Below are 18,870 nucleotides of genomic sequence, written 5' to 3' on the forward strand. Positions count from 1 at the left end.
ACCATGGTTCGAACATTGAACAATATTGCGGAGCTGAGAGGTTCTAGGTTTGGTCGTCCCTGGCCGAGGCACGGACTCAAGCTCCTTTTCTGGTTCGCCAACGATTACATCGTCTTTGACAACGACAACCAGATGTTTGCAAATTACGACCCCGAAGAGGGAGACTTTGGTTTCCATCACTTCCGCAACAGACTTGAGTGTGAAAACAATGTCTGCAAGAGGCTGCTTCCTGATGATGGCTACCCATTCTATGAGGTGGGCAACCTCCACCTCACAGCATCTGATTCCATGCCTAATTATGTCAGGAAGTACAACACTGGTAACATAGATACCAGCAACATGGACCGCCTCATCATCAGTATGCGTCCAGACATGACAGTGGATAAGGTCTATGTGACCCAGCACGAGGACCTGAGGAACTTCGACCCGGTCAACACCTATTGCATCAGCAGGGGGTTGCTCATGATCATATGCGGCCATTCATCCGCAGGCATGTCATTGAGTAACTTCCTGGAACAGGCGGGCTGTTCCACCCACGAACCAATTTCAATTATGTATCAGGGCATCGCCCCCAGGGAGTCTAGGGATACCAGGATTAATATAGAAGTTGAATCCAGAGCTCCGCCCAGAGCTGCACCAGGCTTCTGGGAAAGCTACTGTACCATACTGTAACCAGACGTCTGGGAAAGCTACTGTACCATACTGTAACCAGGCTTCTGGGAAAGCTACTGTACCATACTGTAACCAGACTTCTGGGAAAGCTACTGTACCATACTGTAACCAGACTTCTGGGAAAGCTACTGTACCATACTGTAACCAGGCTTCTGGGAAAGCTACTGTACCATACTGTAACCAGGCGTCTGGGAAAGCTACTGTACCATACTGTAACCAGGCTTCTGGGAAAGCTACTGTACCATACTGTAACCAGGCTTCTGGGAAAGCTACTGTACCATACTGTAACCAGGCTTCTGGGAAAGCTACTGTACCATACTGTAACCAGGCTTCTGGGAAAGCTACTGTATCATACTGTAACCAGGCTTCTGGGAAAGCTACTGTACCATACTGTAACCAGGCTTCTGGGAAAGCTACTGTACCATACTGTAACCAGGCTTCTGGGAAAGCTACTGTACCATACTGTAACCAGGCTTCTGGGAAAGCTACTGTTCCATACTGTAGATCAGTGTCCTTTAGTCCTGGTCCTGGGGACCCTGAAGGGGGGAACGTTTTAGTTTATTGCCCCAGCACATTGCTGTTCATTATGGTATGTTAATTTTCACTAATACATTTAGTCATTTATCAGACACTATTATCCAGAGTGACTTCAGTGCATTAAACTAAAGGCAGATAAACAACAACATCCTGTATCACAGTCAGAGGAAGTCATCTGTTTCTGTTACCATTACTGAGAGGGTTGTTGCTGTTGGGTTCTGCTACTGGCTAATGTACTTCTGTATGTTAAAATACAAAATACATGCATTTTAATTAAATACACTTCAAAATACAAGTATTTTGTCGTTTCTTTTTCAAACATTGATCTTTATGTTATTTTGTCATTGTATTTTGACATTTTTCCCCTTTCCCTTGTTGTGATCAATGTAGTTTCCTCTTCACTTCAACCCAAAACATGTGATGACATTAAATCAATGTGGAAAAAGCTGATTGGATTTGCAAGTCAACTACATAAGAGCATTTCATCTAGTGGCCGACAATGAATGCAACAAGTAATCATTCTCTAATTCTTTAGAGGCTAATTCATTGAGTCTATATACCAAATCTAGAGTCAATCTGATCTGTGGTTCATGAGTAGATGTTTAAAGTATGTTTTAGCATTAGCATGTGTGCTAACATGCATCTATATGTACAGTGAGGCATATTTAACATAGCAACTATTTTTTCTCAAAACCATTAAATACTCAAATCTGAAGTGAATCTGATGTATGGCTCATAAAGGAGAAGATTAGTTCTACATATGCAAATCATGATTTGTTAATAGTTTCCTTGTTTTTTTTTAGACATATCAGGACAACATTCAGTGTGGTTCATCTTAGAGACGTCCATGATAGCGATGACCACTGTGGAGTGGATTTACAAGGATTTAAATGGCCGCGTAAAATCTGCTTTGTGTTAAAAATGTGTGTTGTTTAACAGCACTGGTTGTTGCTGCATGTGTTTCTACATGATCCTCTCACTCCACCTTGTGGCCACAGATGGAACAGCACTCCAGACTGACTGAAGAGGAGAAAGAGATGGAGAGAGACGGAGAAAAACAAAGACAGGTATGAAGACGCCGACACACATCAGGTCACGTTGATACAGCCTCCCTGTGTTATGTGGTGTAATCCAGGCAGTATTATGTGTTGTAATCCAGGCAGTAATATGTAGTGTAATCCAGGCAGTACTATGTAGTGTAATCCAGGCAGTACTATGTGGTGTAATCCAGGCAGTATTATGTGGTGTAATCCAGGCAGTATTATGTGGTTTAATCCAGGCAGTATTATGTGGTGTAATCCAGGCAGTATTATGTGGTGTAATCCAGGCATTATTATGTGGTGTAATCCAGGCAGTACTATGTGGTGTAATCCAGGCAGTATTATGTGGTGTAATCCTGGTGGTTCTATGTGGTGTAATCCAGGTGGTTCTATGTGGTGTAATCCAGGCAGTACTATGTGGTGTAATCCAGGCAGTATTATGTGGTGTAATCCAGGCAGTACTATGTGGTGTAATCCAGGCAGTATTATGTGGTGTAATCCAGGCAGTATTATGTGGTGTAATCCAGGCAGTACTATGTGGTGTAATCCAGGCAGTATTATGTGGTGTAATCCAGGCAGTTCTATATGGTGTAATCCAGGCAGTATTATGTGGTGTAATCCAGGCAGTACTATGTGGTGTAATCCAGGCAGTACTATGTAGTGTAATCCAGGCAGTATTACGTGGTGTAATCCAGGCAGTATTATGTGGTGTAATCCAGGCAGTAGTATGTGGTGTAATCCAGGTAGTTCTATGTGGTGTAATCCAGGCAGTACTATGTAGTGTAATCCAGGCAGAACTATGTGGTGTAATCCAGGCAGTATTACGTGGTGTAATCCAGGAAGTATTATGTGGTGTAATCCAGGTAGTACTATGTGGTGTAATCCAGGCAGTGTTATGTGGTGTAATCCAGCAGTATTATGTGGTGTAATCCAGGCAGTATTATGTGGTGTAATCCAGGCAGTATTATGTGGTGTAATCCAGGCAGTACTATGTGGTGTAATCCAGGCAGTATTATGTGGTGTAATCCAGGCAGTATTATGTGGTGTAATCCAGGCAGTATTATGTGGTGTAATCCAGGCAGTACTATGTGGTGTAATCCAGGCAGTATTATGTGGTGTAATCCAGGCAGTATTATGTGGTGTAATCCAGGCAGTACTATGTGGTGTAATCCAGGCAGTGTTATGTGGTGTAATCCAGCAGTACTATGTGGTGTAATCCAGGCAGTATTATGTGGTGTAATCCAGGCAGTATTATGTGGTGTAATCCAGGCAGTACTATGTGGTGTAATCCAGGCAGTATTATGTGGTGTAATCCAGGCAGTATTATGTGGTGTAATCCAGGCAGTATTATGTGGTGTAATCCAGGCAGTACTATGTGGTGTAATCCAGGCAGTACTATGTAGTGTAATCCAGGCAGTATTACGTGGTGTAATCCAGGCAGTATTATGTGGTGTAATCCAGGCAGTAGTATGTGGTGTAATCCAGGTAGTTCTATGTGGTGTAATCCAGGCAGTACTATGTAGTGTAATCCAGGCAGAACTATGTGGTGTAATCCAGGCAGTATTACGTGGTGTAATCCAGGAAGTATTATGTGGTGTAATCCAGGCAGTACTATGTGGTGTAATCCAGGCAGTGTTATGTGGTGTAATCCAGCAGTACTATGTGGTGTAATCCAGGCAGTATTATGTGGTGTAATCCAGGCAGTATTATGTGGTGTAATCCAGGCAGTACTATGTGGTGTAATCCAGGCAGTATTATGTGGTGTAATCCAGGCAGTATTATGTGGTGTAATCCAGGCAGTATTATGTGGTGTAATCCAGGCAGTACTATGTGGTGTAATCCAGGCAGTATTATGTGGTGTAATCCAGGCAGTACTATGTGGTGTAATCCAGGCAGTATTATGTGGTGTAATCCAGGCAGTACTATGTGGTGTAATCCAGGCAGTATTATGTGGTGTAATCCAGGCAGTATTATGTGGTGTAATCCAGGCAGTATTATGTGGTGTAATCCAGGCAGTACTATGTGGTGTAATCCAGGCAGTATTATGTGGTGTAATCCAGGCAGTATTATGTGGTGTAATCCAGGCAGTATTATGTGGTGTAATCCAGGCAGTATTATGTGGTGTAATCCAGGCAGTATTATGTGGTGTAATCCAGGCAGTATTATGTGTGAGGGGGACATGAGGGAACAACACCACTGCTTTGTTTCAGTGTTATTGACAGCTTTTATTTATATCTGTTAAGTAGAAACAGCAGAAACAGGATATTAATACAGTACTACATTTTACCAACCTGTCCCCCTGTAACCCCTACAATATCTCTGGTCCAAGGCGTTATTATGTGCGGCCGGCTTGAATGCTCAGCATCCGCAAGCTTCACCTAACGACCTGGACCAGAGCTACCTCAGAAATAGACCTTGACAGATGATATAAACAGGAGACAGTTCAAGTTTCAAGTCAGACGAGGTGTAGAATTGTTCTCAAAGGAAGAAATGGTTGAAATAAAATATTAAAATATTCACATTGCTATAATACAGTACCAAACTAATTCCTGGGGATATTGACTCAGCCCTTTATATGAGGAGAGAGACGATGATGAGAGAGTTGTTGACGCTGTTCGCCTTACAGTTAGTTAGTGTTACACCGTTATTCAACTGTGTATATATAAAGAGTACATCCTGAATGGCACCCTATTCCCTATAGGCCCTAGTCAAAAGTAGTGCACTAGAAAGGGAATAGGGTGTCATTTGGGACTAAAAAACTACAACGGTTGATTCAGTCAGCACTCACCTTGTATCAGACAGAACACACATTCCTCTTAACAACAGATGTGTGTTGACTTGACAACTTGACTTTACTAAAATCACATATTCCCCTTGACAACAGGTGCTTTACCAAAATCACATATTCCCCTTGACAACAGGTGCTTTACTAAAAACACACATTCCCCTTGACAACAGGTGTTTTCTCTGAGATCACATATTCCCCTTGACAACAGGTGCTTTACTAAAAACACACATTCCCCTTGACAACAGGTGTTTTCTCTGAGATCACATATTCCCCTTGACAACAGGTGCTTTACTAAAAACACACATTCCTCTTGACAACAGGTGTTTTCTCTGAGATCACATATTCCCCTTGACAACAGGTGCTTTACTAAAAACACACATTCCCCTTGACAACAGGTGTTTTCTCTGAGATCACATATTCCCCTTGACAACAGGTGCTTTACTAAAAACACACATTCCCCTTGACAACAGGTGTTTTCTCTGAGATCACATATTCCTCTTAAAACCTCTTGGCCGCACCGATCCCTTCATCATTTTCGTCAACATCCAGTGTATTGCAGAGCGCCAAATTCAAATTAAATTACTAAAAATATTTCATTTTCATGAAATCACAAGTGCAATACACCAAAACACAGTTTAGCTTCTTGTTAATCCACCTGGCGTGTCAGATTTCAAAAGGCTTTACGGTGAGGACAGCTCTCAGCAGACAAAACATTACAAACAGCTAGCAGCAACGTAGATTGGTCACGAAAGTCAGAAAAGCAATAAAATGAATCGCTTACCTTTGATGATCTTCGTATGTTTCAATAAATGTTCCTTTTGTTCGATAAAGATTATTTTTATATCTAGAAACCTCCATTTGGTTGGCGCATTTTGTTTAGTAATCCACAGGCTCGTGTGGCCCCGACGGGCAAACGAAAATTCCAAATAGTGTCCGTAAAGTTTGTAGAAACATGTCAAACGTTTTTTATAATCAATGCTCAGGTTGTTTTACCATACTTTTTTAAAATGTATTTATTTATTTCACCTTTATTTAACCAGGTAGGCAAGTTGAGAACAAGTTCTCATTTACAATTGCGACCTGGCCAAGATAAAGCAAAGCAGTTCGACAGATACAACGACACAGAGTTACACATGGAGTAAAACAAACATACAGTCAATAATACAGTATAAACAAGTCTATATACAATGTGAGCAAATTAGGTGAGAAGGGAGGTAAAGGCAAAAAAGGCCATGGTGGCAAAGTAAATACAATATAGCAAGTAAAACATTGGAATGGTAGTTTTGCAATGGAAGAATGTGCAAAGTAGAAATAAAAATAATGGGGTGCAAAGGAGCAAAATAAATCAATAAATTAAATACAGTTGGGAAAGAGGTAGTTGTTTGGGCTAAATTATAGGTGGGCTATGTACAGGTGCAGTAATCTGTAAGATGCTCTAAACAGTTGGTGCTTAAAGCTAGTGAGGGAGATAAGTGTTTCCAGTTTCAGAGATTTTTGTAGTTCGTTCCAGTCATTGGCAGCAGAGAACTGGAAGGAGAGGCGGCCAAAGAAAGAATTGGTTTTGGGGGTGACTAGAGAGATATACCTGCTGGAGCGTGTGCTACAGGTGGGAGATGCTATGGTGACCAGCGAGCTGAGATAAGGGGGGGACTTTACCTAGCAGGGTCTTGTAGATGACATGGAGCCAGTGGGTTTGGCGACGAGTATGAAGCGAGGGCCAGCCAACGAGAGCGTACAGGTTGCAATGGTGGGTAGTATATGGGGCTTTGGTGACAAAACGGATTGCACTGTGATAGACTGCATCCAATTTGTTGAGTAGGGTATTGGAGGCTATTTTGTAAATGACATCGCCAAAGTCGAGGATTGGTAGGATGGTCAGTTTTACAAGGGTATGTTTGGCAGCATGAGTGAAGGATGCTTTGTTGCGAAATAGGAAGCCAATTCTAGATTTAACTTTGGATTGGAGATGTTTGATATGGGTCTGGAAGGAGAGTTTACAGTCTAACCAGACACCTAAGTATTTGTAGTTGTCCACGTATTCTAAGTCAGAGCCGTCCAGAGTAGTGATGTTGGACAGGCGGGTAGGTGCAGGTAGCGATCGGTTGAAGCATGCATTTAGTTTTACTTGTATTTAAGAGCAATTGGAGGCCATGGAAGGAGAGTTGTATGGCATTGAAGCTTGCCTGGAGGGTTGTTAACACAGTGTCCAAAGAAGGGCCGGAAGTATACAGAATGGTGTCGTCTGCGTAGAGGTGGATCAGAGACTCACCAGCAGCAAGAGCGACCTCATTGATGTATACAGAGAAGAGAGTCGGTCCAAGAATTGAACCCTGTGGCACCCCCATAGAGACTGCCAGAGGTCCGGACAGCAGACCCTCCGATTTGACACACTGAACTCTATCAGAGAAGTAGTTGGTGAACCAGGCGAGGCAATCATTTGAGAAACCAAGGCTGTCGAGTCTGCCGATGAGGATGTGGTGGTTGACAGAGTCGAAAGCCTTGGCCAGATCAATGAATACGGCTGCACAGTAATGTTTCTTATCGATGGCGGTTAAGATATCGTTTAGGACCTTGAGCGTGGCTGAGGTGCACCCATGACCAGCTCTGAAACCAGATTGCATAGCAGAGAAGGTATGGTGAGATTCGAAATGGTCGGTAATCTGTTTGTTGACTTGGCTTTCGAAGACCTTAGAAAGGCATGGTAGGATAGATATAGGTCTGTAGCAGTTTGGGTCAGAGTGTCCCCCTTTGAAGAGGGGGATGACCGCAGCTGCTTTCCAATCTTTGGGAATCTCAGACGACACGAAAGAGAGGTTGAACAGGCTAGTAATAGGGGTGGCAACAATTTTGGCAGATAATTTTAGAAAGAAAGGGTCCAGATTGTCTAGCCCGGCTGATTTGTAGGGGTCTAGATTTTTCAGCTCTTTCAGAACTTCAGCTGAATGGATTTGGGAGAAGGAGAAATGGGGAAGGCTTGGGCGAGTTGCTGTTGGGGTGCAGTGCTGTTGACCGGGGTAGGAGTAGCCAGGTGGAAAGCATGGCCAGCCGTAGAAAAATGCTTATTGAAATTCTCAATTATGGTGGATTTATCAGTGGTGACAGTGTTTCCTATCTTCAGTGCAGTGGGCAGCTGGGAGGAGGTGTTCTTATTCTCCATGGACTTTACAGTGTCCCAGAACTTTTTTGAGTTAGTGTTGCAGGAAGCAAATTTCTGCTTGAAAAAGCTAGCCTTGGCTTTTCTAACTGCCTGTGTATAACGGTTTCTAGCTTCCTGAACAGCTGCATATCACGGGGCTGTTCGATGCTAATGCAGAACGCCATAGGATGTTTTTGTGTTGGTTAAGGGCAGTCAGGTCTGGGGAGAACCAAGGGCTATATCTGTTCCTGGTTCTAAATTTCTTGAATGGGGCATGTTTATTTAAGATTGTTAGGAAGGCATTTAAAAAAAATATCCAGGCATCCTCTACTGACGGGATGAGATCAATATCCTTCCAGGATACCCCGGCCAGGTCGATTAGAAAGGCCTGCTCTCTGAAGTGTTTCAGGGAGCGTTTTACAGTGATGAGTGGAGGTCGTTTGACCGCTGACCCATTACGGATGCAGGCAATGAGGCAGTGATCGCTGAGATCTTGGTTGAAGACAGCAGAGGTGTATTTAGAGGGGAAGTTGGTTAGGATGATATCTATGAGGGTGCCCGTGTTTAAGGCTTTGGGGGGGTACCTGGTAGGTTCATTGATCATTTGTGTGAGATTGAGGGCATCAAGTTTAGATTGTAGGATGGCTGGGGTGTTAAGCATGTTCCAGCTTAGGTCGCCTAGCAGCACGAGCTCTGAAGATAGATGGGGGGCAATCAGTTCACATATGGTGTCCAGAGCACAGCTGGGGGCAGAGGGTGGTCTATAGCAGGCGGCAACGGTGAGAGACTTGTTTTTAGAGAGGTGGATTTTTAAAAGTAGAAGTTCAAATTGTTTGGGTACAGACCTGGATAGTAGGACAGAACTCTGCAGGCTATCTTTGCAGTAGATTGCAACACCGCCCCTTTGGCAGTTCTATCTTGTCTGAAAATGTTGTAGTTTGGAATTAAAATTTCTGAATTTTTGGTGGTCTTCCTAAGCCAGGATTCAGACACAGCTAGAACATCCGGGTTGGCAGAGTGTGCTAAAGCAGTGAATAGAACAAACTTAGGGAGGAGGCTTCTAATGTTAACATGCATGAAACCAAGGCTATTACGGTTACAGAAGTCATCAAAGAGAGCGCCTGGGGAATAGGAGTGGAGCTAGGCACTGCAGGGCCTGGATTCACCTCTACATCGCCAGAGGAACATAGGAGGAGAAGAATAAGGGTACGGCTAAAAGCAATAAGAATTGGTCGTCTAGAACGTCTGGAACAGAGAGTAAAAGGAGGTTTCTGGGGGCGATAAAATAGCATCAAGGTATAATGTACAGACAAAGGTATGGTAGGATGTGAATACAGTGGAGGTAAACCTAGGTATTGAGTGATGAAGAGAGAGATATTGTCTCTAGAAACATCATTGAAACCAGGAGATGTCATTGCATGTGTGGGTGGTGGAACTAATAAGTTGGATAAGGTATAGTGAGCAGGACTAGAGGCTCTACAGTGAAATAAGCCAATAAACACTAACCAGAACAGCAATGGACAAGACATATTGACATTAAGGAGAGGCATCCTTAGTCGAGTGATCAAAAGGGTCCAGGGAGTGGAGAGGTTGGTTTGGGGGTCACGGCGATTTAGACAGCTAGCCAGGACATCGGTAGCAAGCTAGCATAGGATGGAGGTCTGTTGTTAGCCACCTCTTGCGTTCCGTCAGTAGATTAGTGGAGTTCCGTGTGGTAGAGGGGATTAGTCCAAATCACACAACAACAAAAAAATAAAAACAATAGATATAGTTATAGAGGCCCAAGAAGAAACATAATAATAATAAAAATAAATAAATTGTCCGATTGTCTATTCTGAGAGCAGCCGGTAAGACAGCTAACGGCCGCAGATGGGCGTTCAGGTAACGTAGCGCCGGATCTCCTTCGGCAGTCCAGTTATGAAGGCCCGGTGGGGCTCCGCGTAGGCAGTAAAACGGGTCCGGATAGGTGACTGCAGCCCAGGAGTGATTGACGGAGCTCAGGAGTGATTGACGGAGCTGGCTAGCTCCGGAGTAATTGATGTTTGCTCCGGTATCGACGAAAGCAGATAGACACACGGATAGCAGCCAGCTAGCTGTGAGATCGGGAATGAATGTCCAGAGAGCAGTTGAAATCCAGGGACATGGAGAGAAAAATTGGTCGGTATGTTCCGTTCGAGCCGCGCTGCGCCGTACAAAACTGGCGATAGATTTTCGAGCTAAAGGATAGCTGATGACCACAAACCGTGGTTAGTGAATACTAACGAGTTGCCAGTAAAGAAGCTAACTAGCTTCTGAACTAGCTTCTGATTAGCTTCTGGCTAGCTCCTGGCTAGCTTCTGGCTAGTTTCTGGCTAGCTTCTTGGAGTTTCTGGCTAGCTTCTGGCTAGCTTCTTGGAGGATTGCAGATTTGAGGTAAATAATACTTATTTATAAATATAAATTGGTGAGGCGGGTTGCAGGAGAGTGTTTTGAAGATGAGTTGATGGAAAATAAAAATAAAATGTATGTGAAAAAAGTTGTAAATTTATATATATACAGGACACGACAAGAAGAGGACAAAAGACGTCTGAACTGCTATGCCATCTCGGGCAATCATATTTAAACCGGTAGCCTTTTCAATAGGAGAGAGAGAAAAGGTCTCGCTCAGGCGCTCGCACATGCACACATCTGGGGAAACCTAGCTATCCACTAGGTGGTCGCTCATTTTTCAGAATAAAAGCCTGAAAATATGTCTAAAGACTGTTCACACCTTGTGGAAGCCACTGTAACTCCTTTATCACCTCTAACAGGTCTGATTGGTGACCAGTCTAGTAACTCACCTCTAACAGGTCTGATTGGTGACCAGTCTAGTAACTCCTTTATCACCTCTAACAGGTCTGATTGGTGACCAGTCTAGTAACTCCTTTATCACCTCTAACAGGTCTGATTGGTGACCAGTCTAGTAACTCCTTTATCACCTCTAACAGGTGCTAAAGGAGGAACAAAAGTAACATGCAAAACAGGCTAGACAAAAAGAGGGGTTTATAACAGAACCTGAATTACTGGTTGTTACTGACGGACACTAAAGCAGCTAGTTTGAATGGAATTAGTCCCCCAAAGAGGAGAAACCGTAGCTCACCGGTCCTTAAAAAGGAGGAAAGGGTTGAGCCCTTGGCTGTAGCTCAAACATCTGGGTCTCAGACTACAGCTGGTCTAGGATCAGGTGCCCCTGTCTATGTAATCTCTTTCATTATGATTATAAGGATTAAAACTGATCCTAGATAAAAGCTTAAACTCGGAGACTCTTCATGAATCGAAGAGGCAGGAAGTAGGGAAGAACTTTGTGGTATGGAACACAGCCCAGCCCAGGACTGGGATTACGTTCAGCATCATTTCCTGTAATCTCTGGGCTCTTCATGGGTAGTCCTGCCCCCAGAGTAAATAATGATACACAAACACACAGACAGCAAAGCTTGCAGATCATCCAATCAACTTCTCACACGGCCTCATACAGATCTACAGGGACACCGAGCACCAGAGAACAAGAGATTACATTTAATCTCACCAGGTACAGTAAAAACATTTAGTTAGATCTAGTCTGTCCTTACTAAACAAGTTAGGTCTAGTCTGTCCTTACTAAACAAGTTAGATCTAGTCTGTCTTTACTAAACAAGTTAGATCTAGTCTGTCCTTACTAAACAAGTTAGATCTAGTCTGTCTTTACTAAACAAGTTAGATCTAGTCTGTCCTTACTAAACAAGTTAGATCTAGTCTGTCTTTACTAAACAAGTTAGATCTAGTCTGTCTTTACTAAACAAGTTAGATCTAGTCTGTCTTTACTAAACAAGTTAGATCTAGTCTGTCCTTACTAAACAAGTTAGATCTAGTCTGTCTTTACTAAACAAGTTAGATCTAGTCTGTCTTTACTAAACAAGTTAGATCTAGTCTATCTTTACTAAACAAGTTAGATCTAGTCTGTCTTTACTAAACAAGTTAGATCTAGTCTGTCTTTACTAAACAAGTTAGATCTAGTCTGTCTTTACTAAACAAGTTAGATATAGTCTGTCTTTACTAAACAAGTTAGATCTAGTCTGTCTTTACTAAACAAGTTAGATATAGTCTGTCTTTACTAAACAAGTTAGTTCTAGTCTGTCTTTACTTAATAAGTCTGTCCCCCCTCCATCTACACCTGCTCTTACAACTGCATTGCTTGCTGTTTGGGGTTTTAGGCTGGTTTCTGTACAGCACTTTGAGATATCAGCTGATGTACGAAGGGCTTTATAAATACATTTGATTTGATTGAAGTGGATTTAACAAGTGACATCAATAAGGGATCATATCTTTCACCTGGATTCACCTGATCAGTCTATGTCATGGAAAGAGCAGTTCTTCCTAATGTTTTATACACTCAGTGAATATTTATATACTTTTTTACATTAAGTTTTTCCAGAATAATAAAGCAGTACGATCAAAATGTATTCACTTTTAATAAGTTGACGTTACCTGAAACCTTGACAGATTGTGGCTGAAAATATATACATTATTATATATATATTATATACATTATCAACCCATTTTTTCTGCATTAAAACATGGTACGGTAAGAGAGACAGATTTTCCCTTCTGTTCATGATGTTCACTTATAACTTTAACAGGTATATGTGTTTAACGGTTTAAACCTTATAACTTTAACAGGTATATGTGTTTAACTGTTTAAACCTTATAACTTTAACAGGTAAATGTTTTTAACGGTTTAAACATTCATTGTCGTGTAGTTACATATTTTATTTCCTTTTAAGTTTCATGTTCCTGGATCCTTCAGGAGATTCTATTTCAAACTAACACTTGACTCATCCAGGTGTGGTCCCAAATCACACCCTACTAAATTCTTCTAAGTGAAAATGTGCTCAAACCTGCCGGGCTGTTCATGTTGATGACGTTTCATGATAATCGTCAAGAGGGCTCACGTTACTAGGTTACCACAGTTATTTTAGGCCAACGATAACAACTGTCCTATTGTCACTAGTAGAAAGAGGAGGCAGGGAAGCGCTACTGAGGTACACAATAGTACATTCTGGTAGACAGAAGGGGCTCTTTGGTAAAAGGGGTGAATTGGTCATCAAAAAGAAAGGAGGACCAAGGCTCAGACTATTTTCTCTGTATATATCAATGATGTTGCTCTTGCTGCGGGCGATTCCTGATCCACCTCTACGCAGACGACACCATTCTATATACTTCCGGCCCGTCCTTGGACACTGTGCTATCTAACCTCCAAACGAGCTTCAATGCCATACAACACTCCTTCCGTGGCCTCCAACTGCTCTTAAACGCTAGTAAAACCAAATGCATGCTTTTCAACCGTTCGCTGCCTGCACCCGCACGCCTAACCAGCATCACCACCCTGGATGGTTCCGACCTAGAATATGTGGACATCTATAAGTACCTAGGTGTCTGGCTAGACTGTAAACTCTCCTTCCAGACTCATATCAAACATCTCCAATCGAAAATCAAATCAAGAGTCGGCTTTCTATTCCGCAACAAAGCCTCCTTCACTCACGCCGCCAAACTTACCCTAGTAAAACTGACTATCCTACCGATCCTCGACTTCGGCGATGTCATCTACAAAATTGCTTCCAACACTCTACTCAGCAAACTGGATGCAGTTTATCACAGTGCCATCCGTTTTGTCACTAAAGCACCTTATACCACCCACCACTGCGACTTGTATGCTCTAGTCAACTGGCCCTCGCTACATATTCGTCGCCAGACCCACTGGCTCCAGGTCATCTACAAGTCCATGCTAGGTAAAGCTCCGCCTTATCTCAGTTCACTGGTCACGATGGCAACACCCACCCGTAGCACGCGCTCCAACAGGTGTATCTCACTGATCATCCCTAAAGCCAACACCTCATTTGGCCGCCTTTCGTTCCAGTTCTCTGCTGCCTGTGACTGGAACGAATTGCAAAAATCGCTGAAGTTGGAGACTTTTATCTCCCTCACCAACTTCAAACATCTGCTATCTGAGCAGCTAACCGATCGCTGCAGCTGTACATAGTCTATTGGTAAATAGCCCACCCATTTTTACCTACCTCATTCCCATACTGTTTTTATTTATTTAATTTTCTGCTCTTTTGCACACCAATATCTCTACCTGTACATGACCATCTGATAATTTATCACTCCAGTGTTAATCTGCAAAATTGTAATTATTCGCCTACCTCCTCATGCCTTTTGCACACAATGTATATAGACTCTCCTTTTTTCTACTGTATTATTGACTTGTTAATTGTTTACTCCATGTGTAACTCTGTGTTGTCTGTTCACACTGCTATGCTTTATCTTGGCCAGGTCGCAGTTGCAAATGAGAACTTGTTCTCAACTAGCCTACCTGGTTAAATAAAGGTGAAATAAATGAAAAAGAAAAAGGCACTCTTCATACAATTAATTCAAATGCCTTTATTTGTAGGTTCAATAGAAACAAAGTTTTAAAAATCCGACGTGTTTCGGCTGCATGGCCTTCGTCAGGGATTTGCTTTCGTCAGATTTTTAAAACTTTGTTTCTATTGAACATGCCCTACAAATAAAGACATTTTAATTAATTATATGAAGAGTGCCTTGTTCCTCTATTTTTGATGTTCTATTGTCACGTTCCACAGCAAGAAAACCAAATATGTCACTGAAACAGAAGGGGGAACTAACAAAGAGTCACTGACAGCAACCAAAACGAAAAGGCTGGGGTTTTAGGAGGGGTTCTGAAAGACACTCATGGTGTCCACTGAACGTTGACTAGCAACAACAACTGGAGCCTAAAAGACACCCACCATGAGACCCACTAAATTCACCAAGAACAGGCAAACAAAATGAAAACACACACCAAACTTAAAGACATGAAGTAAACCACAACTAGAGGAGTTAACCCTCCACATCTCTAAAGACAACTAAAGGTGTTAACCCTCGACATCTATCAAGACAAGTAAAGGTGTTAACCCTCGACATCTATCAAGACAACTAGAGGAGTTAACCCTCCACATCTCTAAAGACAACTAGAGGAGTTAACCCTCCACATCTATCAAGACAACTAGAGGAGTTAACCCTCCACATCTCTAAAGACAACTAAAGGTGTTAACCCTCGACATCTCTAAAGACAACTAAAGGTGTTAACCCTCGACATCTATCAAGACAACTAGAGAAGTTAACCCTCCACATCTATCAAGACAACTAGAGGAGTTAACCCTCCACATCTCTAAAGACAACTAGAGGAGTTAATCCTCCACATCTATCAAGACAACTAGAGGAGTTAACCCTCCACATCTCTAAAGACAACTAGAGGAGTTAACCCTCCACATCTATCAAGACAACTAGAGGTGTTAACCCTCCACATCTCTAAAGACAACTAGAGGAGTTAACCCTCCACATCTATCAGACAACTAGAGAAGTTAACCCTCGACATCTATCAAGACAACTAGAGGAGTTAACGGTCCACATCTCTGAAGACAACTAGAGGAGTTAACCCTCCACATCTATCAAGACAACTAGAGGAGTTAACCCTCCACATCTATAAAGACAACTAAAGGAGTTAACCCTCCACATCTGTCAAGACAACTAAAGGTGTTAACCCTACACATCTATTAAGACAACTGGAGCACTGGGCCAGACACTTAAATATCACCTGGGCCAGACACTCTTAAATAACACCTGGGCCAGCCACTCTTAAATATCACCTGGGCCAGCCGCTCTTAAATATCACCTGGGCCAGCCGCTCTTAAATATCACCTGGCCCAGACACTCTTAAATATCACCTTGGCCAGCCACTCTTAAATATCACCTTGGCCAGCCGCTCTTAAATATCACCTTGGCCAGCCACTCTTAAATATCACCTGGGCTCTTGAATATCACCTGGGCCATCACAATTGAAGCAAATTCCAATGAATGAGATGGACAAGCAAGCACAGGTGTAACACATACTGACTAACGAGGTGACACCAATTGGTTGCCCCTACATGCTAACATCCAACCTCGAAATATAAAAATATAATTAAACAGCCTGTAACACATTTGCCAGTGTAGTGATGTAGGGAACAGCCACGTTAGTGCACTCCAACGCCATTAAGGTCCAGACCTCTTAACAGAGGCTTATAGTGTATATGGAAGGTAACATACTATCCATCCCGGATGGAAGGTAACTTCATAACTCTATCACCATCAACTGTATTGTTTAATGCTGTCTGTTTTCTTTCTCTCTCTACCCCCCTCTCTCTCACCCCCCCCCTCTCTCTCTCTCTACCTCCCCCAGGGGTACCATGGTTCGAACATTGAACAATATGAAGGAGCTGAGAGGTTCTAGGTTTGGTCGTCCCTCACCCAGGCACGGACTCAAGCTCCTTTTCTGGTTCGCCAAAGATCACATCGTCATCGAAAATGGCAACCCGACGGTTACAAATTGCGACCCCAAAAAGGGAGACTTTGGATTCCATTACTTCCAGAACAGACGTGAGTGTGAAAACAACAAGAGGCTGCTTCCTTGTAGTGAGTACCCATTCTATGAGGTGGGCAACCTCTACCTCCTAACATCTAAATCCTTGCCTAAATATGTCAGTGAGGGCAACACTCATCAGATAGATGCCAGCAACATGGACCGCCTCATCATCAGTATGCGTCCAGACATGATAGTGGATAAGGTCTATGTGACCCAACACGAAGACCTGAAGAGCTTCAACCCGGTCAACACCTATTGCATCAGCAGGGAGTTGCTCATGAACATACGTCGCCATTCATTGACAAACTTCCTGGAACAGGCGGGCTATAACACCCATGAGTCTGGGGATACCAGGATTGATATGGAAGGTGGATCCAGAGCTCCACCCAGAGCTCCACCCAGAGCTCCACCCAGAGCTGCACCAGGCTTCTGGGAAAGCTACTGTACCATACTGTAACCAGGCTTCTGGGAAAGCTACTCTACCATACTGTAACCAGGCTTCTGGGAAAGCTACTGTACCATACTGTAACCAGACTTCTGGGAAAGCTACTGTACCATACTGTAACCAGGCTTCTGGGAAAGCTACTGTACCATACTGTAACCAGGCTTCTGGGAAAGCTACTGTACCATACTGTAACCAGGCTTCTGGGAAAGCTACTGTACCATACTGTAACCAGGCTTCTGGGAAAGCTACTGTACCATACTGTAACCAGGCTTCTGGGAAAGCTACTGTACCATACTGTAACCAGGCTTCTGGGAAAGCTACTGTACCATACTGTAACCAGGCTTCTGGGAAAGCTACTGTACCATACTGTAGATCAGTGTCCTTTAGTCCTGGTCCTGGGGACCCTGAAGGGGGGAACGTTTTAGTTTATTGCCCCAGCACATTGCTGTTCATTATGGTATGTTAATTTCCACTAATACATTTAGTCGTTTATCAGACACTCTTATCCAGAGTGACTTCAGAGCATTAAACTAAAGGCAGATGAACAACAACATCCTGTATCACAGTCAGAGGAAGTCAACTGTTTCTGTTACCATTACTGAGAGGGTTGTTGCTGTTGGGTTCTGCTACTGGCTAATGTACTTCTGTATGTTAAAATACAAAATACATGCATTTGAATTAAATACACTTGAAAATACAAGTATTTTGTTGTTTATTTTTCAAACATTGATCTTTATGTTATTTTGTAATTTGTATTTTGACATTTTCCCCTTTCCCTTGTTGTGATCAATGTAGTTTCCTCTTCACTTCAACCCAGAACATGTGATGACATTAAATCAATGTGGAAAAGTCTGATTGGATTTGCAAGTCAACTACATAAGAGCATTTCATCTAGTGGCCGACAATGAATGCAACAAGTAATCATTCTCTAATTCTTTAGAGGCTAATTCATTGAGTCTATATACCAACTCTATACACCACATCTATATACCAGTCTACCAAGTCTATATACCAGTCTACCAAGTCTATATACCAGTCTACCAAGTCTATATACCAAATCTATATACCAGTCTACCAAGTCTATAAACCAAATCTATATACCAGTCTACCACGTCTATATACCAAATCTATACACCAGTCTACCAACTCTATACACCAAATCTATATACCAATCTACCAAGTCTATATACCAAATCTATATACCAGTCTACCAAGTCTATATACCAAATCTATATACCAGTCTACCAAATCTATATACCAGTCTACCAAGTCTATATACCAAATCTATTTACCAGTCTACCAAATCTATATACCAGTCTACCAAATCTATATACCAGTCTACCAAGTCTATATACCAGTCTACCAAATCTATATACCAGTCTACCAAATCTATATACCAGTCTACCAAATCTATATACCAGTCTACCAAGTCTATATACCAGTCTACCAAGTCTATATACCAAATCTATATACCAGTCTACCAAGTCTATATACCAAATCTATATACCAGTCTACCAAATCTATATACCAGTCTACCAAGTCTATATACCAAATCTATATACCAGTCTACCAAGTCTATATACCAGTCTACCAAGTCTATATACCAGTCTACCAAGTCTATATACCAAATCTATTTACCAGTCTACCAAATCTATATACCAGTCTACCAAATCTATATACCAGTCTACCAAATCTATATACCAGTCTACCACGTCTATATACCAAATCTATATACCAGTCTACCAAGTCTATATACCAGTCTACCAAGTCTATATACCAGTCTACCAAATCTATATA

The 18,870-nt window shown here is 42.3% G+C and overlaps 2 protein-coding genes across 2 annotated transcripts in view; both read left to right on the forward strand.

Annotated features, from left to right (window-relative positions):
• Positions 1 to 1,504, forward strand: part of LOC135570994 (uncharacterized) — a 2,823-nt gene extending 1,319 nt beyond the window's left edge. Inside the window, exon 2 of the mRNA XM_065016808.1 lies at positions 1 to 1,504. This exon is cut by the window's left edge and continues 4 nt beyond it. Within this exon, the coding sequence (XP_064872880.1) occupies positions 4 to 672 (669 nt within the window). The 5' untranslated portion in view covers positions 1 to 3 and the 3' untranslated portion in view covers positions 673 to 1,504.
• Positions 1,505 to 11,489: 9,985 nt separating this feature from the next.
• Positions 11,490 to 17,925, forward strand: LOC135570993 (uncharacterized). The gene is made up of 2 exons (XM_065016807.1): positions 11,490 to 11,720; positions 16,446 to 17,925. The coding sequence occupies exons 1-2, from the start codon at positions 11,569 to 11,571 to the stop codon at positions 17,083 to 17,085; spliced, it is 792 nt and encodes a 263-aa protein (XP_064872879.1). The 5' UTR covers positions 11,490 to 11,568; the 3' UTR covers positions 17,086 to 17,925.
• Positions 17,926 to 18,870: the final 945 nt, after the last annotated feature.

This window comes from Oncorhynchus nerka, unplaced genomic scaffold (assembly GCF_034236695.1).
Source record: "Oncorhynchus nerka isolate Pitt River unplaced genomic scaffold, Oner_Uvic_2.0 unplaced_scaffold_858, whole genome shotgun sequence".
NCBI classification, from domain to species: Eukaryota; Metazoa; Chordata; class Actinopteri; order Salmoniformes; family Salmonidae; genus Oncorhynchus; species Oncorhynchus nerka.

Bases quoted from the DNA above. Each gene is read 5' to 3' on its own strand.
- LOC135570993 (XM_065016807.1), top strand. From the start codon at position 11,569: ATGGGTAGTCCTGCCCCCAGAGTAAATAATGATACACAAACACACAGA. The intron at 11,721-16,445 runs GTACAGTAAAAA...TACCTCCCCCAG, and splicing joins ATTACATTTAATCTCACCAG to GGGTACCATGGTTCGAACAT.